Raw genomic sequence first — 23,546 nt, forward strand, 5'->3', positions numbered from 1 at the left:
GCCCTGGAGGACCGGCTCGATGCTCCCCCTGGGTTCGCAGCCGCGGCCACGTGCGCACCTCCCCCCGCCCGTGTGCACGCGTCTGCCACGCCCCACTGCCCACGTGCACGCGTGTGCATCTCTGTGCCGTGGCCCCCCCCCCCCCCGCCTGTGTGCACACGTGTGCATCCCTGCCATGCCGCACCGCCCGCGTGCATGCGCGTACGTGTCTGTACCATGCCCCACTGCCCATGTGCATGCGTGTAGGTGTCTCTGCCGTGGTTCCCCCGCCCCACCGCCTGTGTGCACACGTGTGCATCCCTGCCATGCCGCACCGCCCGCGTGCATGCGCGTACGTGTCTGTACCATGCCCCACTGCCCATGTGCACGCGTGTAGGTGTCTCTGCCGTGGTTCCCCCGCCCCACCGCCTGTGTGCACACGTGTGCGTCCCTACCACGCCCCACTGCCCACGTGCGTGTCTCTGCCGTGCCCCCCACCCATGTGCACGCGCGCGTGTCTCTGCCGTGTGCATGCGCAGGGAGGACGCGGGCTCCGTACAAACGTGGTTTATTAAGGCATTTCGTTGAGACGTTGGCACTTGGGGCCGGGCCGGGCCGGGCGTGCGGCGCACAAATAAATAACGGGGCGGCTCCTGCCCCAGGGACCCCGGCGGGGTCCGGCTCGGTTCGGCTCTGCCCGCAGCACGCAGGGCGTCGCGGGCCGGGCGAGGCCCCCGCGGGCACCGTCTTGCCCATCTCCCCCCGGCGCCCGGCTTCGTGCGGCCCCACACGGTGCCCGCCGTGGTCACTGCTGCGGGGGGCCGGTCCCGCTCCCCGGGGCGGGGGGCTCCCGCCCGCGTGAGGCCGAGCAGTCTGTGCACATCTCCGGTCCGGGCGCGCGGGCGCCCTGGGGCTGGCGGGGGAGGGCGTGAGCGTGGCGAGTGCTGGTGGCCCGGGGCAGGCGTGTGCGTGGGGACCAGCCCCGCGGGGGGAAGCGTGTGACTGTCCGGCGCTCACAACGCGACGGCGAGGCCGGAGGGGGTGCCCCCGGGGACCCCGCGCGGGGCAGAAGGCGCCAGGCTGCTCTCCTCCAGCCGCAACCCCCGGGCAGACGGGCGGACGGACGGGCGGGCGGGGGCTCTGCAGCTGCAGCAGTCCCAGAGGTGGAGGCCGTGGCTGCAGAGTCCATTGCCGGCAGCACCGTCCCTCAGTCGCAGGCACCGCGGCACTGGTCCGCAGGGCGGGAGGGCATGTCCCTGGCCCCCCGGCTCGTCCCAGTCTCCGTGGATCCCGGCGCCACGGCACTAGGAGCGTCCTCAAGGCAACAGCACCCGGTCTGGACGCCTGCCCCACACCGAGGTCCTGCTGGGAGCCGCACGGCACGGCCGGTTTGCAGGGACTGGACAGGCCCAAGCCAACGGGGTCGCCGGGATGGGGACGCCTTCCCTCGGGCGGGGACCAGGCTCCGGGGTCCGCGCGGCTCCGGGAGGCAGAGCCAATGCTCGCGCTGTGCAGCACCGAGACCTCCTGTGCTGACCCCACCGCGGTCCGTGGGGCCCCCATGGAGCAGGCCTGGCCCGGGGCTGCCCCAGCAGGTGCAGCCGCTGGCTGGGGAGGAGCGAGGTCTGCAAGCCCCAAGAACCCGGCTGGAGCGGGGCAGGGAGTACCGTGAGAGCGAGTCCAGCACGAGGCCGGGGCAGCAGTCTGTGGGCGCCGAGCTAGCCGGGGCCAGGACCAGGACCGGCAGCCCGCTGAGATCGGCACCGGAGCCGTGCCGCCGGTGGGGACGGCCCCTGCCCCCCTGTCCCTGCCCTGCAGCGCTGGGGCGGCAGAGAGCCGGGGCGGGCAAGTCCCGGGCCCTCGGGGCTAGATCCTGAGCTCAGCCTCATCCGGGGGCTCCAGCGAGTGCTCGGCGCTGATGACGGAGGCGGAGGGCCCCTGGGAGACGCCGAAGGGGGAGACGACAGGGGAGCGGGCGGCCAGCGGGGACAGGGAGGGCGAGAAGCTGGGCGACATGGCGGAGGAGGAGATGGAGCCCTCGTGACTAATGGGCGAGCGGCGCAGGGACGACAGGTGCGGGAAGGTCCTGCCCACGGCCGGCTTGGGCGGCACCGACTTGGCGCCGGGGTGGGCCACGGCGGTGATGAGGGGCGGGGGATCGATGCGGGGCTTCGGCTCTGCCTTGGGCTTGGCCGGGAAGGGCTTGCGCAGCGAGCTCTCGTCCTTGAGCCGGGCGATCTCGGTGAAGACGCTGGCCAGCGGCTGGAACTGGGGGCACCAGTTGAGCAGGTAATCCCAGTTGTAGCTGCCGCGGAGCTCCTCGTCGCTGGCCACGATGGCGGTGAGCGAGCCCTCCACGGAGGGCTTGCCGTCCTCGGGGAAGGCGTAGTCCTTGGGGTGGCCGGAGACGCTGAGGCCGCAGCCCACGCCCAGGAAGGCACTGCCGCCCCCGTCCTCGCGGTACAGCTGCGGGGGCTGCCCGGGCAGCAGCAAGCCGGAGCCCTTCTTGCTCTTGAACCACTGGGCGCCCTCCAGGGCGCCGGGCTCGCAGGAGATGTCGGAGAGCTGGTCGGCATCCTGCTGGATGCCAGAGTCGGGGCCACGGGCGGCCAGGTGCTCCTGCAGGGAGGAGGTGATGCTGGCCACGCGGGGGTACTCGTTGATCATGCGGATCTCGTCGTCCTCGGCTGCCTCGGCCGAGCCACGGCCGCTGGAGTGCGAGGGGTCCAGGGAGCCGCCCCGCGTGTACGGCCCGGCCGGCTCAGTCCCATAGCCCGGCAGGGTCTGGTGGTAGATGTGGTCCCCCCCGGGCAGCGCCGGCTCCTCGTGGCCCAGCTTCTGCAGGGAGCCGCTCTGCACGTGGCTAAGCTGCGCGTCCGGCTCCGACTTCTTGCGGCCGCGGCGCTGCCGGGAGCGGATCAGCGCCAGGACGATGGCCATGGTGGCCAGCACCACCACCACGCCCAGCGAGGCTGCCACGGCCACCACCAGCAGCAGGTTGAGCTCGGGGGCCAGGCCGAAGGTGGTGTGCGTGATGTCCACGGTGACCTGGGTGGAGGCCGAGCGGGAGCCGGGCAGCGGGCTGCGGGCCTGCACCTCCAGGCTCATCTCCCGGGGCTCCCGCTTGGCTCGGCCGGCCGGCTGCGGTTGGCTGTCCACCCGCAGGTACACGGCGCCCGTGGTCTGGTTGACGCCGAAGTAGGGCGAGGGCTTGGCCAGGGCATAGAGCACCACGCCGTCCACCCCCTCGTCCTCATCCGTGGCCTCCACCCAGCCGATGCTCTGGCCCTTGCGGGCACCCTCGGGCACCTCAAAGTGGAAGGGCGGGTCCTGGAAGACGGGGTCGTACTCGTCCTCGCCTGTCACCAGCACCCGCACGGTGACGGTGGCCGAGGCGTTGCCAGCGTCCACGGCCCGCACCAGCAGCTGGAAGGCCTTGGCACGCTCGTAGTCAAAGGTGAGGCGTGAACGCAGCTCCCCGGAGCTGCTGTTGATGGTGAAGGAGTCGTGGGCTTCAGCCGCGCCTGGTGCCCCCACGGGCTGGTCCAGCACCGTGTAGTGCAGCTCCCCGAAGGCGCCGGCGTCGGCGTCCACGGCACGCAGCGTGGTGACCAGCGTGCCGGGAGGAAGGTTCTCCCGCAGCCCGGCGCTCACCGTCTCCACCGGGAAGTAGGGCTTGTTGTCGTTGACGTCCTTCACCTCGATGGCGACGGGCACCAGGGCGAAGTGGCCCCCGGGGCCGTCGGACGCCTGCACCACCAGGGCATGCAGGGCCTGGGTCTCACAGTCCAGGGGCTGCACCAGGCGCAGGGCGCCCGTGCTCTCGTGCAGCTGGAAAAGGCCGCGCTGGTCGCCGGAGCTGATGCTGTAGCGCACGCGGCCGTGGGGGCCGGAGTCGGCGTCCTGGGCCACTACCCGCAGCAGCTCGGTGCCGGGGGGGGCGCTCTCGCTCACAGCCGCGCGGTACTCAGCACGGGCGAAGACGGGCGGGTTGTCATTGACGTCCAGCACGGTGACGAGCACGGGCACGGCGGTGCTGCGCTGCGGCAGGCCCCGGTCCGAGGCCGCAACTGTCAGGTTGTAGAGCGGCGTGGCCTCGAAGTCCAGCGGCTCCACCAGCACCAGGGCGCCCTGGGTGCGCAGGTGTCCGCCCACCCAGCCCACCCGGCTCTCCACCTGGAAGGCATTGCCGCCATTGCCGCTGACGATGGTGTAGTCGAAGCCAGCGTTCTCGCGGGACAGGTCAGCGTCGCCCGCCTCCAGCATCAGGACGGTGGTGCCGGGGCGCAGGTCCTCCGGCACGCAGGCATTGTAGTGCGGCTGCTGGAAGGCCGGGCTGTGGTCATTCACGTCCACCACCCGGATCTGCACCGTGGCCCAAGCCGAGAGCCCGGGCGAGCCCCCGTCACGGGCCTCCACCACCAGGTCCAGCGTGGGCCGGCTTGCATCGAAGGCTGCCCGCTGCGTGGTGAACAGCGTCCCTGTGGGGTGCAGCGGTGTCAGCACATGCTGCGGGGAGGGACCCCGGGTAGGAAGGGGAAGGGGTGGGGGATTGGGGCTGGTTGCAGAGGGCCCTGAGAGGGTGGCCGGCCGGACTGGCAGCTCCAGACCACGGGCCCCAGCTCTGCCCCAGGGAGTGGGCAACCGGGGAACAGCCCCACAAGGTCCCGGTGGGACCGAGTTGCCCTGGCCCCAGCCCGCACGCACCATTGCTGGGGTCGATGGAGACGCCGGCGCTTGGCGTGGCAAGGTGGAAGGTGAACTCCCCGTTGCTGCCGGAGTCGCAATCCGTGGCACTGACAGTGAGGATGGCGCTGCCTGCAGGTGTGTGCTCCAGCAGGGTCACCTGGAAGGCAGTGCAGAGGGGCCCGGCGTGGTGAGGGTCTGGGGCACACCTGGGGCAATCCCTCCCCTGCTAACATCCGTCCAGCTCTGGAGGGGTGCAGGGGTTGGGTGGCAGACCCGGCACCCTCACACCCCAGTCTGGACGCAGCATCTCGACTGCCCCGGCCCCAGAAGATGTGCAGAGATGCCCCTGCCACCCTGGGGCCAGTTGAGGGTCGCATGGGCCCATCAGCCCAACCCCTCTTGTCCAACCCACTGCAGTGCCTGGCACAACCGTGTTACCCTCACCCATGCAAGGATTGACGGGGCCACAGCCTGGCTGAGCAGCAACTGGGGACACGGGTGAGACTGGACACAGGGACCGTGGTGCCACCCGAGAGGCTCGGTGCTGGCAGAGCCCAGGGACGCACCATTGCCAGGATGCCCACAGCATCCTGGAGAGGCTCCTGTGTGCACGCAGACACATGTGCAGGTTGTGCCCATGCTGGGCAGTGCTGGGCCAGTGCTGTGGGATCTGAGCGCCCGGAGTGTGGGCATGCACACATGCATGTGTGTACACATGCATGCGTGTGGCTGGTGCAGCCAAGCCTGTAGCACTTACATGCTATTGACCTCAGATGCACGTGTGCATGTTTGAAGCCTGCAGTGCATAATGGGGCTTAGTGTATGCATGAAGCCTGCAGTACTCGCTGGGGTCTGGCGTGTGCCTCCAGAGCACGTAATCCTAGGCTCTGTGCATGTGTGTCTGTACGTGAGACCTGGAGAACTTGCTAGAGACCCTGACGTGAATGTGTGTGCATGTGTGGAGCCTGTGGTACTTGCTAGAGCCCAGCATGCATGTGCACGCGCACATGTGTGGGGCCTGCAGGGCAGTACCTGGTAGAGGCCTTGGCTGAAGACAGGGGCGTTGTCATTGATGTCCTCCACGATGACGGTGAGGTTGGCCTCGGCCTCGTGGCGGGAGTCCGAGGCACGGACTGTCAGGGCGTAGCGGCTGCGCTGCTCATGGTCCAGGGGCCCCGTCAGGGCAATGTGGCCACCATAGCGCAGGACCCCGAAGGTGCCGGCCGCGTCGCCGTCCAGCACCAGCGCGTAGGACAGGGCTGGACCCGAGTCCACGTCATTCCCTGTCACCTGCGTGATCTCGGTGCCCAGCAGTGTGTCTGTGGGGAGAGGGTGTGAGTGCCTTACCTTCCTCCCTCCCTCCTCCCCATGCTCTCCCTAGGCTCAGGGCCACAGCTCGGGGAGATGTGAACCGGACTCAGCCCTCCGGGAACTGGGCGCGCACCACCGCCATGGGCATGTTCAGGGGCACACTGGCCTGATTGTCCTGCCCCTGGCCTAGCCCCACTTACTTTCGGGCACCCGCACCTCCCAGGGCAGCGGGATGGTGGGGCTGTTGTCGTTGACATCCATCACCACCACGGTCAGCGTGGCCGAGCCCACAAGGGGCGGGTTCCCGCGGTCCACCGCCGTCAACACCAGCCTGCCGGGAGAGGCAGGGCCATGGCATCAGTGCCCGAGTGCCCGCGCTGATGCCGGCTCTGGGCTGCTGCACACCACGCCCACACCCACACCCAGTACCACGGCCCCCGACCCTCACGCCCGGGCTCAGGCAAGCACTGCCCTCGCAGCTGGACGTGGGCGCCCACGCTCACCGTGTCTGGGACCAGATCTCACGGTCCAGGATGGCAGCGGTGGTGATGGCCCCGGTCTGGGCATCGATGTGGTACAGCCCGTTCATGGGCAGCGACTGGTTGATCGCATAGGTCACCTGCCCGTTGGCGCCCTGGTCCAGGTCGTCAGCCAGGACCTGTGGAGCGGCACGGTCACGACCGAGAGCCCCAGCCCCAGGGGCAGATATGGTCCCAGTTTAGCCCTGCTCCCTTCCTGCTCAGGCAAACAAGCCCCTGCCCAGCACACCCTTCCCGCAGCCAGCCTGGCTTTCGGACCCCCGGTGAGGGGTCCCAGGCTGCCAGGTCAGCCACGCCGCCACGCCAGGACGGCCCTACCTGGATGACGGGCGAGTCGTAGCCCTGCGCCTCCCAGATGAAGGCCACGTAGTTCTGCAGCTGGAAGCGCGGCAGGTTGTCGTTCACGTCCTGCAGGTTGAGGTTCACGGCCGTGAAGCCGAAGGCGGACGGCGTCTCGGCTTGCACCACCAAACGCAGCCGCGGGCTGGCCTCAAAGTCCAGGCTTCTCGAGTCCCGCACCGAGATGGTCCCTGTGAGACGGGGCAGGGCATGAAACCTGGCAGCATGGTCCCGCATGCTTCAGCCTTTTCGCCGGCAGCCCTCCATCCCTGCAGCGCCTGTGACCTTGCAACTGCTGCTGCGTTTCTCCCTGCGCCCGGGGCCGGCAGCATCGCACGGACGCAGCGGGGCCGGGACAGGATCAGGTGCTGCCAGGGCCAGATAAGCCATCAGCACAGAGCGGCCCCCCACGACAGACCACGACCCTGACGTGGTCACGAGGACGCAGGGCACCACTGCAATCTGCAGCTGCAGCGTGGCAGCCCCAGCGCCAGGGTGAGGAGCGGGTGCCGGGCATCACGAGCACGGCTCTCCTGCCTCCTAGCTGTCCCCTCCTGGCACCGGCTTGCTGACCCCCGCACGATCAAGCCAGGCGTGGACAGTGGACAAGCTTTTATTTTCTTTGGAAAATGATGTTCCAGGTCAAATTAGCCAGATCAGGTCCGAATCCTTTTGATTAAGCAAAGCTCAATCATTCAAAAATATTGTGGTGCTGCAACCGGCAAGTATCCTCCACCCCAGACTTTCCAGCCTGGGGCTTCGGGTACTTCCATCAGCAAGCATCCTACGTGCAGACCCAAGCCTGGAGGCATGGGGTTTGGATGTCCCCGAGTTTTGCTTGCCCTCAGCCAATGCCGCAGAAGAAAGCTAGGGAGGAGTCCTCCGTTTCCATAAAGCCGCCGCGTAGCCGAGATCCTCCCACTGGAAACTGGCCAGTGGGAAGCTAACTATGAGGCTCTCGTAGGGAGTCCTGTCTGCATTGGACTGGAGACCTACCTCCACTACACACGGCCATTTAAATCCATTTCAGCTCGGGTACCAGACCAGTGCACGTCCACTTGACTTTAGCCTACAAGAGGCCGAGAAGCAGTGGACATGGACAGTGGACAAGCTGCTGCAGACAGGACGAAACACAAGTTCCTCCGAGCTGTAGCACAGGCTGGACCAGGGGAGCTGCCTGAGCTGGCTCCGGCCCCTGGGGTGGGGGTGGAAAGACCCCTCTGTCCCTCCTGGGAGCCTGCAGCCCCTGCAGAGCCTGGTACCGGGTACCACGAAGGACGATGGACCACAGCCACGTCTGCTCCTCACTGCCCCTCAGTGAGGGGCAAGCTGGCCCAAGGCCACCACCCCAAGAAGATGCCAATGGGGTCAACCACGGGTCTGCAGCAGCACTGGCCACTGCATGCAGCCCTTTCCCACCCCATGCACTGTACGCCCTGCCGGCTCCAGGGATCTCCAGGCCTCGGGCTGCATCTCCAAAGCACCCAAGCCTGGGCAGTACCTCCTACATGCTTGGCCACGGCTGCCGGTGGAAGGGCAGCTAAGCTTATCGGCACCAAAGGAACTGGCGGAGGGGACCCCGGAGCCCGTGCCGATAGGAATTACCCATCCAGGGAGACGGCAGGGTTACCAGAGGGCTGGAAAAGGGCAAGAAGGACCCGGGGAACTGCAAACCGCTCAGCCATGCCTCAGTACAAAGGAAAGTCCCAAAGCAGAGCCTAGGAAAGTCCATCTGCAAGCATCTGGAGGAGCGCAGGCTGGTGGAAGCAGCCAGCATGGATTTGCTAAGAACAAACAGTGCCAAACAAACTTGATCTCCTTCAGCTAGAGCCGGCTGGGCAGAGGAAGGGAACGCTGCGGCTCTCGCATAGCTGGACCTCAGCAAGGATTTTGTCCGAACCCCACACAACCTTCTCCTAAACAAATTGGAGAAACATGGGCTGGACAAAGCTGCGATGAGGAGGGCAGACAACTGGCTCGCTAGCTGCAAGCCAAGGGCTGTTATAAACGGACCCACGTCAGAACGGCAGGAGGCTTCGAGGGGAGCCCCGCAGCAGCCTGGTGCTGTTCGATGGGTTTGTTAACGAGTTGGACACCGACCTAAGAAGCTTCTGGAGCAAGTTTGTGGATGACGTGAAACTGGGAAGGATCGTGAACGTGGTGGAGGACACGAGTGCGATTCAGAAGGATCTCGATGGATTGGAAAGCTGGGCTGGAGCTCATGGGTTGCAGTTCAGTGTGGACAAATGCAAAGTGCTGCAGCTCAGGAGAAAGTCAGTAACAGACACAGAACGGGGCACCCCAGGCGGCACGGCAGCTCTTTGGGGCAGGACTCGGGAGCCCTGGTAGAGCAGAGACTCAGCAGTGTGATGCAGCCGCACGAAAGGCCAGCGCGGTTCGGGATGCACCAACAGAGGCACCAGCTGCAAGACACGGGAGGTGACAGCATCTCTCTGCTCAGCCCTGGTCCAGCCCTGTCTGGATCCTGGGTGCAGTTCTGGGCCCCACATTTTAGAAGGCCAGGGACAATTAGAGAGGATCCAGAAGCAGGTGACAAAGATGATCAAGGGCTTGGAAAACAAGTCCTGTGAGGACTGCCTGAAGGAGCTGGGGGAAAAAGCGCTGAAGAGGGGACACGACAGCAGCCTGCAAATCCCTGAAGGGCTGCCAGCAAGAAAAGGGAAAACCCCTTTTTTCCCATTGATTCAGGGCTGGACCCACAGCAAGGGCTTGAGGTTGCAGCAAAGCAGGTCTAGGCTGGATCACAGCAAACACGTCTCCCTGTCAGAGCAGGGAGGCCGCGGGCTGGGTGCCCAGGGAAGGGGGACTCTGCATCACCGCGGGGTCCCGGCACAGGCTGCACAGGTGCTGGGCAGGGGGCGTCCAGCAGCAGCGATGCCCGGAGCGTGCAGGGACGAGCGGCAGCGGGACGCCCCGGAGAAGCCCCCACCCTGAGCGCTGGGAGCTCCCGAGGACCCTGCTCCCAGAGCTGGACGGGCCCGTGCACAGCTGCAGGAGGAGGAGGCAGAGCTGCACCCAGCCTGGCCATGGCAGGAGATGCGCCCGTGGGGGGGCACAGCCTGGAGCTCGGGCTGTGCGGCACGGGGCGGTGCAGGTCCTGCTGGCTAGTCCCAAGGTGCAGGGCAGAGCGAGGGGTCATTTTCCCCTCTCCTGTTGCTACAGTGGTCAGAGGCGGGTTTCCACCGTCCTCAAAGCTGGGGCTGAGCTGTGCCAGTGCTCCTGCTGGGACCAACCTGCAGGGTCCTGGTCGGAGGGTCTTGCCCCCGTGCTCAGGATCAGACCGACGCTGCACGGGGGGCAGGAAAGGATCCGCCCCGGTCAGCTCAGCATGGCCCCGGGACTCCCCTTTTTCTGCAGCAGGGTCCCAGCCTCTGCCTGGGGTTTCTGGAGCAGATGCCAAGGGCAGGGGCAGGGCCTGCGCCCCTGGCTTTGTCTGCGATAGGGTCCAGTTCTGGGTCCGCGGTGTGAGGGTGGCTCGCAGGGCCCAGCAAGATGGGCGTCCAGATGCTTTTTGAAGATTTCCAGGGTGGGTGATTGTACCGCCTCCGGGGGAGCCTGTTCCAGACCTTCGACACTCGACGTGTAAAGGAGTTTTTCCTTATGTCAGAAGCGATCTTCAATCACTTTGTGCCCATTATTTCTAGTCCTCTCCTGGGGGGCTTGGTGAATAGTTACTCTCCCAGGCCCTGATGTGCGCCCCTGATATACTTATAGGCTGCTACCGAGACCCCTCTGAGTCTTGTCTTCTCCAGGCTGAACAGTCCCAAGTCTTTCAGCCTCTCCTCACATGACCTGGTCTCTCACATGAGAACAGGAAGCGTGGGGACAGGATTTCCCGGGGAAGCCCTGGGCTCCGGTGGGAACATTTCCTCACCAAGCTGCAGGGATGTTGCAGCCACGAGACGGGACGGAGCCTCCTAGGAGCCACCCTAGGGGTGACGGGGTCCTGGGGGGACTCGACACCTGGGAATGCACGTCCACACTCAGCAGCTGCGCGCACCCAGGGGGGCAGGGCAGGGGCTGCGCACACACGTGCATGTATGCACATACACACAGGTGTCTGTGGTTGTGCACACGCATACATGCCTGCACCACCGGGACTAGCTCAGGACACACACACACATGCACACACACATGTAGGGTGGCTGCCCTCCCCGCCATACTGCCATACCTGAGTGGGGCTGGATGAGGAAGGTGCCCCTCTCGTTGCCGCTAACGATGCTGTAGGTGATGCGCCCCGAGGAGCCGCCCGCGTGCATGGCTTGGACGGTCACCACCGCGGTGCCTGGTGACAGGGGACAGTGTCAATACCGCGGGAGCAGGGCACAGGCACTCCAGGGCCCCACAGCTCCTGCGGCACTGCCCACCCCTGGGGCACCCGAGGCCACACCGCTGCCCCAGGGGAGACTATCTGGTGGGCTGCAATGGGGTTGGGGGGGCACTGGGTGCTGGGAGAACTGGGGGCTCAGAAGCAGGAGTCTGGGTTCCTATCATGGCACCAGCCGCTGGAGCATCATTACCGACTGCAGCCCCCAGCCCCAGTGCCCTTGACCCCCACGTGCCCCGTGGCCCCCAGTACCCCGCTGCTCCCCTAGTTCTGCAATGCTGCATGCCATGCACGCTATTCCCAGCACCCCCTACCCAGGCCGCCCCAGCCAGGCCCCTAGTCCTGCCTCCCCCAGCTCCTGCTCCCCTCAACCCAGACCCGTGTGCCCACGTGGCACACCTGCGGCAGCGTTCTCGGGCAGGGCCACCTCGCTGGTGCTGCGGGGGAAGCGCACGCCGCGGTCGCCCTCGTCCTGCAGGCGGATGACCACCACGCCGGTGGAGGACAATGCTGGCTGGCCCTGGTCAGTGGCCAGGACAAAGAGGGTGCGCTGGCGGGGGCCCAGCGAGCTCAGAGGCTGCAGCAGCTGGATGGCACCGGTGTAGGAGTTGATGGCAAAGCCGGGGGTGGGGGCGGCGAAGCGGTACAGTACAGATGCATTGGCGCCCGCATCCCGGTCCTCGGCCCGCAGCGTGGCCACCACCTGCTTGGGCGGCGTGTGGTGTGGCAGAGTGATGGTGAGGGGGCTTTGCAGGAAGGTGGGCGCGTGGTCGTTCACGTCCTGTACGGTCACCGTCACGCGCACGGCTGCACTCTTGGGCTCCCAGGGCGCTGAGTCCACGGCCGTGGCCAGGAAGCTGTAGCTGGGGCGGCGCTCGCGGTCCAGGGCCTGGGCGCTGGTGATGCGCCCGCTCTCTGGGTCTACCTGGAAGGTGCCCAGCGACTCATTGCCCAAGTAGTAGGAGACGCGCCCGTTGGTGCCCTCGTCAGGGTCCTGCGCCACTAGCTGCAGCACCAGCGCGCCCACAGGCAGGTCCTCAGGCACCTCCATGGCGTAGGCGGCCTCAGCGAACCGTGGCGCGTGGTCATTGAGGTCCAGCACCCGCACGTGCACTGTGGTGGTGGCACTGCGCTGCGGCATCCCGTGGTCACGTGCCACCACGGTCAGGACGTAGGCGGCTGTGTGCTCCCGGTCCAGGCTGTGCGCAGTGGACAGGATGCCCGAGGCTGGGTCCAGGCTGAAGTCCTGGGCAGGGTCCCCGTCTGCGGGATAAGGAAGGGGCTGGCAGATGAGCACAGACGCCGCGGCGGAGCAGGGCCCACCTAGCAGGGGGCAGACCCCGAGCTGGGCAGAGACTGCTCCAGCTTGCAGGGCAGGCAGGGGAGAGCGGCTCCCACGGCTCACCTTCTACGTAGTACTCCAGGAGCCCATTCTCGCCGGCGTCGGGGTCCGTCGCCCGCAGCACGTGCAGCATCACACGGCTCTCGTTCTCGGGCACCTCCAGGGAGCAGGACTGACTCTCGAAGTGGGGCGCATGGTCGTTCTCGTCCCCCACCAGGATGCGCACCGTTGCTTTGGCCACATTGGGGGGCAGGCCGCTGTCCCGGGCGTACACTGCGGGGAGGCGGGAGCTGCAGGCCAGGGTGCCAACCCCAGCCAGCACCAGGACCCCCAGCTCCCTGCCCTGGTGACCCCCTCCCTTTGTGTCTGGGGACCCTGCGTCGCCCCTGTACCCGTCAGCACGTGCAGCTCCTGCTCCTCCCGGTCCAGGGCCCGCGTGGTGGTGATGAGCCCGGTCTGCGGGTGGATGGAGAAGGGTCCCCCGGAGAGGCCTCCGTACCTCACCTCCCCGTTGGCACCTGCAGAGAGACCCTGGGTGAGGGGTGGGGAGCCGCGAAGGGCCCATGGGGACTGGCCCCACTCCCCACCCAGGGGGCAAGGCCAGGGCTGGGGTCAGGGGCAGGGGTGGGAGTTGGGTGGGAGAGGAAGGCAGGGGACGGGAGCTGCTACTACACAAGAAGGGGCAGTGACAGGGCCACGATGGACCCCCAGGACCCTCGCCCCTCTAGCAAAGGCAATGACCCCTGCACTGGGCGCCTGAGGCACCACTGCCCGTCCCTGTCTCCCAGCCCATCGCTGGCACTCACCCAGGTCGCGGTCGGTGGCCCGGACCTGCAGCACGGAGGTGCCGGAGGGCAGGTTCTCGCGCATGCCGGCCTCGTAGTCGGGCTGGGTGAAGACGGGCGCTTCATCGTTGACGTCCAGCACCAGCACGGACAGCAGCTGCGTGGCCGAGCGCCGCGGGAAGCCGTGGTCCGTGGCCACCACCGTCAGATTGTGCTGCGCCACCTCCTCGCGGTCCAGCGCCCGCACGATGGACAGCGCACCTGGGGAGGAGGGGGGAGCCTCAGGGGGGGAGCCGAGCAGGGCAGCGGGGTCACGGGGTCAGGCTGAGCTGGGGGCAGGGGGTCACCAGGGATGGGCTGAGCCTGGGGCAAGATGGTCGAGTCAGCCAGGCCACGACTGCCGCAACTGCCCCCCCGCCCCAGCACCTGCCACGCTGGGCAGCCAGGCCCCCCGGACCCTGCGACCCCATGACCCCGGCCCCCATTCAGCCCTGGTTTGCCCACGTCCCCCCACCACCTCTGCTCCAGCAATCATGGCTCGGCAAGCTTCCCACTCTGCAGGCCCTTGTGACCCCCCCACCCTGCAAGCCCCTTACCGGTGCTGGGGTTGAGGTGGAAGCGGCCGTCGGCGTTGCCCGCCCGCAGCGCGTAGCTGACGCGGCCGTTCTCGCCCAGGTCACCGTCCCGCGCCACCACGTGCAGGGCCACGAAGCCGGTGGGCTGGTCCTCCACCACGTGCACGGTGCTGGGCGACAGGAACGTGGGCGCGTTGTCGTTCTCATCCGTCACAAAGACACGGGCGGTGACAGCGGCTGAGCGGCGCTGGCTCGCGTTGCGTGCTTGGTCCGTGGCCTCCACCACCAGCAGGAAGGATGCGGCGGTCTCGCGATCCAACGCCCGGAGCAGGCTCAGGGTGCCCGAGTGCGCGTCCAGCTGGAAGGAGGCACCAGAGGGCTCCTGGCGCAGCAGGGTGTAGTGCACCTGGCTGTTGGGACCGGCCCCGTCCCCGTCCAGCGCCTGGAAGGTGAAGACGGAGGCGCCGGCCGGCGTGTTCTCGGGCACCACGATGGTGACGGGGTCCTCGGGGAAGGTGGGCGCCTGGTCGTTGCGGTCCTGCACCAGAATCTGCACCAGCACCAGGCGGCTAGCGGGGTAGCCGCGCTGCGTGTCCTCCGCGCTCACCTGCAGCGTGTGCCGCGCCCGCACCTCGTAGTCCAGCTCCCGGGCTGCGTAGATCTCGCCCGTCGAGCTGTCCACCACGAAGGTGCCGTCCCCGCTGCCCCCCACCAGCGTGTACGTCACCTGTCCTCGTGCAGGGGCATCCAGCGGTGCCACTGACCCAATCACCGATCCCGGCTTCACCCCCTCCATGGGCTGCAGCGTCAGCACCGTGGCGTCTGGCCGTGGCACCGCTCGGGAGGACGGCAGCACCTGCAGGGTGGAGGGAGGGGCAGTGAGGGGGAGCATACGGGTGGGGAGCAGCGGGGCCTGGATGCAGCGTGGGGCTGTTTGGCACCGGGATGGTGCAGGAGCCGCATTGCAGGTGTGCCAGGGACCAGGGTGGAGGTCATGGCTGCGGCGCACCAGGTAACAAAGCCAGCCCGGGCTGAAGCAAGGCTTTGGGTGCAGGGTGTTATGGGGAGGACAGACGGGCAGGGGTTCATTGGGATGCAGTGCTGAGGGTCTGCAGGACAGGTGGGGCTGACACGAGGTCGGCCCGGTGCAGATCCACCTTGGGAAGGACGGGACGGCTGGACTGGCCCTGCATGGGGGAGCCCAGACTGCCGTGAAGGCAGGGGTGCAGCACCTTGGCACTGGTGTCCTGAGCCAGGCTGGGGCTCCAGGGCCCCACGGGAGATGCCCGCACAGCAGATGAGCTGCTGGGGCTGGAGAAAGAAGGGGGCAGACAGCTGTGGCCAAAGTGTGTGCACATCTGGGGGGACAACCCTGTGAGCTTGGCAAGGCCACGTGCATCCATGCCAGCCATGCACAGCCATGGTCTGCAGGGCGTGGAGGGGCCACGCACCTGAATGCGGACGACGGCCGAGGTGCTGCGGGGCACCATGCCCTGGTCACTGGCTGCCACGGTGAAGAGGTACTCGGCCCGGTCAGCATGGCGTAGCATCGTGGCCGTGCGCAGCTCGCCCGTGGCCACGTGCAGCGTGAACCGCTCGGCCCAAGCCCCTGCGGAGAGAAGGGGACACACTGCATGGGGCGGGGGCTAGCACAGGTCGGGGCATTGACACGGGGGAGCACTGGGGGGAGGCTGGGCTCACGGGGCACAGGAACCGGGGCATCGTACACGGAGGAACATGGTCGGGGAGACTGGTTTGACAGGAGGCAGGGGCTGGCTGGAGCTGGGTTGTTAGACATGGGGGAACGTGGGCAGGAGGGCGCTGGGTTGACAGGACACAGGGACCGGGGTGTCAGACACAGGGGAACACGGGGACATGGCCAGGGCAGGGTCATACCACTCGCCCCCACCCAGTACCTGTCAGCGAGTAGGTGACGGTCCCGTTTTCGCCCTCATCGGGGTCCTTGGCCTGCAGCGAGGCGACCAGGTGCCCTGACGGCTTCTCCTCCAGCACCTGCCACGGAGCCGGGGGGAGTGGGGCACTGAAGACTGCATCCATGTTGGTGCCCGGACCCCCGCCCAAGCCCCACCATCCCCTGGGCAGGCACCGTCACCCCAACCCAGAGCCCGTCTCCAGCACAAGCCCTATTGCCCGGCCCACTAAAGGCCCCCTGCCCCTGGAGCTCCTGCCCCCACAACCCCCACCTGCCCCGGACGCCCGTCCTCCTGGCTCCCACCTGCACCGGGAGCTCCTGCCCGGCAGCCACGTGCAGGAAGGCGGGCGCGTTGTCGTTCTCGTCCAGCACAGTGACGTGGACGGTGCCCGTGGCACTGCGTGGCGGCGTCCCCCCATCCTGCACAATCACCAGCAGCTGGTAGCTGGACTGCTGCTCTCGGTCCAGGCTGCGTCGGGCGCTCAGCTCCCCTGCGGGAACGTGGGTGCGCTCAGCCCCTCGGCGCCTCGAGACGGCCCGCGGGGCAGCCGCTCCCAGCACCGCCCCAGCATCCCGTCCCCAGCCCCTCACCGGTCTGCGTGTGGACGAGGAAGCTGGGGTCGTGCTGCAGGAGGCGGTAGGTGAGCCGGCTGTTCTGGCCCGCATCCCGGTCGCTGGCCGTCACCCGGCCCACGCCGGTGCCGGGAGGCTGGTTCTCAGGCACGGTGAAGAAGTAGCGCTCCTCGCTGAGCCGTGGGCTGTTGTCGTTCTCATCGGTGACGCTCACTCTCACCGTGCTGGTGCCCGTCCTGCCGCCCGCCCCGCCGCCCGCGCCCGCCGAGGCCAGCACCGTCAGCACGTACAGGTCCCGCGTCTCCCGGTCCAGCGCGCTCTTGACGTACAGCCAGCCACTCTCGGGCACGATGCCGAAGCTGGCGGCATCCCCGTCGGCCCGCAGGTGGTAGGTGAGGGGGGCAGCGCCCGCGTCCCGCGCCAGCGCCCGCACCTGCAGGAAGCGGGTGGCTACGGGCGTGCCCTCGCGCACCTCCACGCGGTAGATGAGCGTGTCGAACACCGGCCCGTGGTCGTGCACCGCCTGCACGTGCACCAGCAGGGTGAAGGTGGCGCTGAGCTGGGGCGTGCCCCCGTCCCGCGCCACGATCACCAGCCCATACGGGGCGCCGGCCTCGGGGGGCAGCATGCCCACCAGCCGCACCGTGCCGGAGACACGCTCCACGCTGAAAACCCCGTCCCCGCCCGATGCCAGCTCGAAGTGCACCTGCCCGTTGGCCCCGCTGTCACGGTCCTCGGCCTGCAGCGTGTAGACCGCCGTGCCGGGGGCAGTGGCCGCGGGCAGCAGGATGGAGTCGGAAGGGGCGGGGAAGGTGGGCACATTGTCATTGACGTCCGCCACGGCAATCTTCACGCGTGCATTGCTGTAGGCAGGCGGTGAGCCGCTGCGGGCCTGCACGTCCAGCACCAGCACCGCCTGCGCCTCGTGGTCCAGGGGCAGGCTGATGCGCAGCTGCCCCGAGCCGGAGTCGATGGAGAAGTAGCCGTGGGGGTCCCCCGAGGAGATGGAGTAGAAGATATCGTCCGAGTGGCCTGGGGGCAGGTGGAGGAAGGGCAGCGCCCACTCAGACCCACGCCCGGCGGGGGCACTCAGTGGGGCAGAGTGGAGCCGGAGCCCCCCCGACCTTTGCCGCGGGCCGGACAGCAGGGACGCAGGCTCGGTGCAGAAGACGCGGGGTCCTACCTGGGGGGTTCTGGGCCCGGACGGCGCCGACGCTGGTCCCCTGGGGCGTGTCCTCGGTCACCGTGAAGAAGTACTGCGCCTGCTCGAAGACGGGGGGCGAGACGGTGCCGGCCACGATGCTGATGTTCACGTGGGCGTTGGGCTGGGCCACCAGCCCTCCGCCATCCCGCGCCGAGATCGCCAGCTGCACCAACGTGTTGGCTTTGCCGCTCAGGGACCACGAGAGTGAGACGACGCCTGGCAGGAGGGAAAAGCATGGTCCTGGCAGGCTCTGCCTGCACCCATGCACCCTGCAACCCCTGCACACTGGGCAGGGATGCAGGGACCCAGGGAGTATCCGTGGGGAGCGAAGGGGCATGTGGGGGATCAAGGCCAGGTCCCGGGGATAGCCACAGGGAAGGAGCCAGCATGACACTAGGGAGCATGGGGTCTGCCCCGGCTGACCAAAGCCCCCCGGCCAGGCCCTGCAGCTCTTACCCGTGTCCTTGTTGAGGGAGAAGAGCGGGGGCGAGTTCCCGGCCACGATGTGGTAGGTCACTTTCCCATGGAGCCCCTCGTCCTTGTCGTGCGCGGTGACGCGCAGCACGGCTGTGCCCGGCATGCTCTGTGTGCTGATGCTGGCCGCATACTCCACCGGGTAAAAGGCCGGCCGGTTGTCGTTCACGTCCTCCAGGAACACCTTCACGTACACCATGGAGTTCAGGCCGCCCTGGCGGGGAGAGAGACAGCGGTGACCCCGGTGCGGCGCAGCGCGGCGCGGGCAGGAGGCAGGGACAGAGCGCCCACGCTGGACACATGGCTCACCGCTGGCCTCCCCACCCCGGCCCGGCGGCTCACCCCATCAACAGCTGTGACGGTGAAGTCGTAGGCGTCCGCGCCCTCGTCCCGGTCCAGAGGCTGCACGGTGCACAGCTGCCCCGTGCGCTTGTCGATGCTGAACTGCGTGGGCACGACGCTGCCGATGCCAGAGCCAACGGAGTAGGAGATGGAGCCGAAGGGGCCGCTGTCTGCGTCCGTGGCCGTGACCTGCGGGAGGCGCCGTGTCAGTGGGGACGTGACCCAGCCCTGGTGCCGCAGGGGCAGCTCCAGCCCCTCGAGCTGGTCATCTTCCTGCCTCGTCACAGAGGTCCTGGAGCCTACATGAGGCATCTCCCCCACCTGCCCCCACCACGCCACCTGCTAAGACCCCCCAGCCCCCATCCCACTGTACCAGCTGTGGGGACCCCCCCAGCACCCACCCCCACTGCATCCCCCTGCTGGGACCCCCAGTGCCATGGAGCTCAGCGTCCGCTGGGGACAGTGGTGACGCATAGGGGGGGCAAGGGGATGCACATGCACCCCCTGGCAGCCGCACTCACCGCTTAGGCGATGGGCGGGGGGGGCAGGCGGGACCCCACCTTCCCTGGACTGCAGGATCGCCCGCAAGGGACCCCCCTCCAGTCAGTGGGACTGGTCATAGCGGGGGCATGTGCTCGCTACCCCTCCAGCCTGGTGCCAGGGTTTGGTCACACCCCCCCCCCCCCCCCCCCCGCCGCCTCCCGTCACCCCCCCAGGCGAGATGAGCAAGATCCAGCTGCTGCCAGGACCTGCATTGCTGAGTGATGAGCGTCCCACCCCCCCGCCAGCTTCCTCCCCCACCACCGGCGAGTTAGTCACAGACACGTCTTCCTGAGGTCTGCTCTGCCCCGCTCCGGTCAGTTGGGGTCCAGGCTGGCGGCTCCGGCCCTGCTGCGGGAGAGCTGGGCTGCAGCCCCTGTCCAAGGGACCCGCTCTGCGCAGAGCTCCGGCAGTGGAGGGCCGGCGCCTGCCCAAGCCACGGGAGCCTGGACAAGCCCCGCGCCTCCATCAGTCGGGCAGAACCCGCCCCCCCACTGGGCTTCCCAAATCCCCCAGCCAAGGCCTCTCCACAAGCCCCAAGCCTTGGCCCAGGCGAGGCTGTGGGGGGCAATGGCTCACGAAAACAAGTTATTGCTGCAAGATTGTCTGGGCACGCTGGAGAGCACGAGCGAGAGAGCGAGAGGGAACATGCACTCCAGGCACACAAGGCCACCAGCTGCACGTGTGCACAGGAGGCTACTGTGTGCACAGGACTGCGGTGGGCATACACAGGCCTGTCTGCATGTGCGACACTGCTGGACACACATGACCAGGATAATGGGGCCAGGAAAAAGGGGCGAGTGCCTGCAAAATGGTACCCAGAGCTGTGACAGCTCCACATGCAAGGGACTGATGGGGGTGTGCGTGTGTTTGTGTGCGCATGAGGAAGCGTGACTGCCAGTGACATAATGCATGGCATTGTGATGGCTGAGTGTGCAAAGGAGCGTGACTGCCCAGGATGTGGAGAATAGGACCATGTGGGCTACATGTGAGGGCGGGTCCCTGACTGTGCAATGGTGCACAGGGCATGCAAGGGTGTGCCCTTGCCTGTGGGATCACGTGTGGGGCATGCAAGGGCGGAACCCTGCTTGTGCAACTGCATGGGGTGTGTGACCGCGTGCCCCTGCCTGTGGGGTGGCGAGCGGGGCGTGTGGGCGCGTGTCCCTCCCTGTGGGATGGTGCACAGGGTGTGCAAGCACATGACCCTCCCTGTGGGATGGTGCCCGGGGCGTGCGAGGGCGTGCCTGCACTGCTCCTTCCTGAACCCCAGAGCCTGGCTCCAGCCCCGGACCCCACGTGCCTCCCAGCATTGGAAGGGAACCCAGGTGTCCTGGCCGCCAGCCCCACTGCTCTAACCACCAGAACTTGCTCCTCTCCAAGAGCTGGGACTGAACCCAGGAGCCCTGGCTCCCAGCCCGTCCCCTCCCCCCCGCTCTAACCACCAGACCCCACTCCCTCCCCGAGCAGAGAGAGGACCCATGTGTCCTGGCTCCCCCCAGCCCCAGCACAACAGGCTCCACCGCCACCCCCCAGACTGGGGAAAACCCCGGCAGCCTGGTCCCAAGGCAGGGGAGAGGTGCACCTCACCGACTAACTACATCAGACACGCGTAGGCGTTCACAAGCCCGATGCTACACGAGGACGTGCATGGAGCAGCCCGTGCAATGTCTCTGACCGGCACAGCCCACATGGCCCCTGGTCCCAAGGGACCGTTCAGTTCGTGGCTGGGTGCCACTCCGACCCGAACACATTGACGCATTGATTCTGCACCTGGCCAGACCTGGGCCAGGTGCAGACAGAGCGCAGCGGCTGGCAGGGACCTGCAGCGGTCACCCGACACGTGTGCTCTGCTCGCACCCTCTCCAGGACCGTCAGCTTGCGGCCATCCTGCTCCCCACCCAGACGCCTGGGTCCCTCTCCTTCAGGGACCCCAACCACAGCTGACATCTGGGCACTGGCCCCCAAGCGCGGGACTTTGTAGGACTTGCTGCCAAGCCCCACACCCTCCACGAAGCAGCATCCTGCTCCTCTGCCCCTCTAACCATGGGCTGCACCCCAGGCCACCCCGCGGGCCCGAGCACAACACCGCGCTCCCCCTGTGGCAATGACCACATCCCACTGCCCGCAGGAGATTCTCCGCCACCGTCACTGGCCACTCTTCCCCCATGCCAGTGCCCCAGAGCCTCGCACACACGTGTCCTAAGTCACACGCAGCACCCACGTCCAGCACTCCGGGGCCCGGGAATGCGAGGCATCCGGGAGGGGCTCCAGCCGCAGAGCCCCTGATCCCTGCTAATCCGCAAGGAGGGGTCTGGGATTAGCCCAGCTGGCTGTGGATTCCCGCACCCCCGCGGGCCGCAGCTGGGACCAGGCACAGCCGGACGCGACGCGACGCCCCGCGAGGCAGGGGAGCAGCTGCTCTGGCCATGCCCAACCTGGCAGCAGGTGCCCGGCACAGCTGAGTCTGGCAGGGGCAGGACTGGCCCCAGCACCATCCCTCGGCCCCCGGTCCAGCACCCCTCCAGGAGCCCTCACACACCCCAAGCTAGGCTGGAGAGAGCCCCAGATAGACCGAGCACCCCTGACGGGGGCCTCATCATTTGTCCAACGCCAGCTCAAGGCAGAACTAACCCAACTAAACCACCCCAGCCACGTGCCTGTCCACCCTGCTAGGATGGAAATGCCTCTCGGAGCCTGTGCCAGAGCCTGACCAGCCTCGGAGCCAGCAAGTCCCTCGTTGTCTTCAGCCTCAGTTTCCAATGCTGCAGCTTGGGGCCATTGCTTCTAGCCTCGTGGTCTAAGAGAGGCGAAGGTGGAGATGCTCAACAGCGGTTTTGCCTCTGTCTTCACAACAAATCGAAGCAGCAGCCAGGCACCAAATAACGATTATCTGGATAAGGAAAGGGGCGAGCTGATAAGAGAGGGTCGGAGAGCTTTGGAAAGGATGCAGTCAGTGCCCGGGTGGGTCCCGGAGCAGAGCCTAGGGAAGAGAAGTGCATCTGCAAGCATCTGGAGGAGCGCAGGCTGGTGGAAGCAGCCAGCCTGGATTTGCTGAGAACAAACAGTGCCAAACAAACTTGATCTCCTTCAGCTAGAGCCGGCTGGGCAGAGGAAGGCAACGCTGCGGCTCCCGCGTAGCTGGACTTTAGCAAGGATTTTGTCCAAAAGCCCCACACAAGCTTCTCCTAAACAAGCGGGGGAAATGTGGGCTGGACAAAGCTGCTATTAGGTGGGCAGACAACTGTCTCACTAGCCGCAAACCAATTGCTGTTATATATGGACCCACGTCAGAATGGCAGGAGGCTTCGAGTGGAGCCCCACAGCGCCTGGTGTTGTTTGATGGGTTTGTTAACGAGCTGGACGCCGGTTCTGGAGCAAGTCTGCAGGCGCCAAAGCTGGGAAGGATGGAGGAGCTGGGCACGTTCAGCTTGCGGAAACGACGCTTTTCTCTCCTGCTGCACAGCAGGACGTGGACCGATGGCTTGAGGTTGCAGCCAAGTTGGCTTAGACTGGGGATCAGATAAAACCTTGTCACTGCTAGAGCAGGGGGCATGTAGACATCCAAGGAATGTGGGGCTCTCCATCACTGGAGGGGTTCAGGGAGAGGTTGGGCAGCCACTGGTCTGGGATGATCCAGGTGCCTGTGCTCTGCTATGGGGATTTCCCAGGTTTCTGGGCTTTGCTAGTTGCCTCCACTTCCTGCTCCATGTGTTGGGGTGTTTTTAACCTTCCCCAGAGAGACGGTGCTGCAACCCAGGCTGGGGATGGAGACTGGGTTGTGCCAATGCTCCTGCTGGCACCAACCCCACAGGGTCCTGGCTAGAGGGTCTTGCCCCTCCGCTCAGGGTCAAACCGATGCCAGATTTGGGGTCCCAAAGGACTTTTACCCTCTGGTCAGATTGGTATGGAGTGGAGGGGAGGTTGCCTTTCTCTGTAGCAGGGGCACAGCTCTCTTCCAGGACCTCTCAGGCGTATATTAATCACCTGTTATAGAAGCAGGACATTGCTGCAACCCTCGTTTCACCTGTGGTAGTTCAGGTGCGAGGTCCGTGTTGTGCCAGGGTTTATGCCGGTCTTACAAAGAGTTTAGATTCGTGCTTGTATAACATGGTTTGCACGGGGCTGATCCAGGCCCAGGCAGAGGTTGGACTAGATGTGACCTCTGGAGGTCCCTGCCAGCCCCACGGCTGTAGGATTTCTATGACCGTGAACACACTGGAGGATGGGAACGCAATTCAGACGGATCTCGACAGATCGGAAAGCCGGGCTGGAGATACAGGATGCCGTTCAGAGCTGACAGGTGCTGCGCCCCAAGAGCAATACTCCAAAACGTCCATACAAAATGGGCAACACCTGGCTGGACAGCAGCACGAAGGAGAGTGAATCCCAGCCAGCGTGTCACAGCACCTTGGGAGTCCCTTGAGACCCTTTCAAGGAGGATGTGGGGTGCCACAGACCTGTTCGATTTGCAAACAGGATTTACAAGACGAACCCCAGAGATTCCAAGCAGAAATCCACAGCTGGGGTCTTCCTGGGCTCTCTGCATCACAAAAACTGCTCTAGTATTTTTCTG

General features: G+C 66.5%; 1 protein-coding gene across 4 annotated transcripts in view; it reads right to left on the reverse strand.

Moving 5' to 3' along the window:
* Window positions 1-531: 531 nt before the first annotated feature.
* DCHS1 (dachsous cadherin-related 1) overlaps window positions 532-23,546 on the reverse strand; it is a 37,372-nt gene continuing 14,357 nt past the window's right edge. For all 4 annotated transcript variants that reach the window (XM_059723754.1, XM_059723733.1, XM_059723745.1 and 1 more), the window contains exons 3-21: window positions 18,434-18,622; window positions 18,074-18,305; window positions 17,597-17,833; window positions 16,432-17,445; window positions 16,144-16,331; window positions 15,824-15,920; window positions 15,359-15,516; window positions 13,929-14,763; window positions 13,354-13,593; window positions 12,940-13,065; window positions 12,611-12,820; window positions 11,605-12,468; window positions 11,050-11,163; window positions 6,837-7,048; window positions 6,483-6,637; window positions 6,180-6,310; window positions 5,701-5,987; window positions 4,687-4,825; window positions 532-4,460 (exon numbers count right to left, since the gene is read on the reverse strand). In XM_059723754.1, the coding sequence (XP_059579737.1) occupies window positions 1,846-4,460; window positions 4,687-4,825; window positions 5,701-5,987; window positions 6,180-6,310; window positions 6,483-6,637; window positions 6,837-7,048; window positions 11,050-11,163; window positions 11,605-12,468; window positions 12,611-12,820; window positions 12,940-13,065; window positions 13,354-13,593; window positions 13,929-14,763; window positions 15,359-15,516; window positions 15,824-15,920; window positions 16,144-16,331; window positions 16,432-17,445; window positions 17,597-17,833; window positions 18,074-18,305; window positions 18,434-18,622 (8,043 nt within the window). In that variant the 3' untranslated portion in view covers window positions 532-1,845. The remainder of the gene's footprint in view (window positions 4,461-4,686; window positions 4,826-5,700; window positions 5,988-6,179; window positions 6,311-6,482; window positions 6,638-6,836; window positions 7,049-11,049; window positions 11,164-11,604; window positions 12,469-12,610; window positions 12,821-12,939; window positions 13,066-13,353; window positions 13,594-13,928; window positions 14,764-15,358; window positions 15,517-15,823; window positions 15,921-16,143; window positions 16,332-16,431; window positions 17,446-17,596; window positions 17,834-18,073; window positions 18,306-18,433; window positions 18,623-23,546) is intronic.

The sequence above is a fragment of the Alligator mississippiensis genome, chromosome 1, assembly GCF_030867095.1.
Source record: "Alligator mississippiensis isolate rAllMis1 chromosome 1, rAllMis1, whole genome shotgun sequence".
Classification (NCBI taxonomy): Eukaryota; Metazoa; Chordata; order Crocodylia; family Alligatoridae; genus Alligator; species Alligator mississippiensis.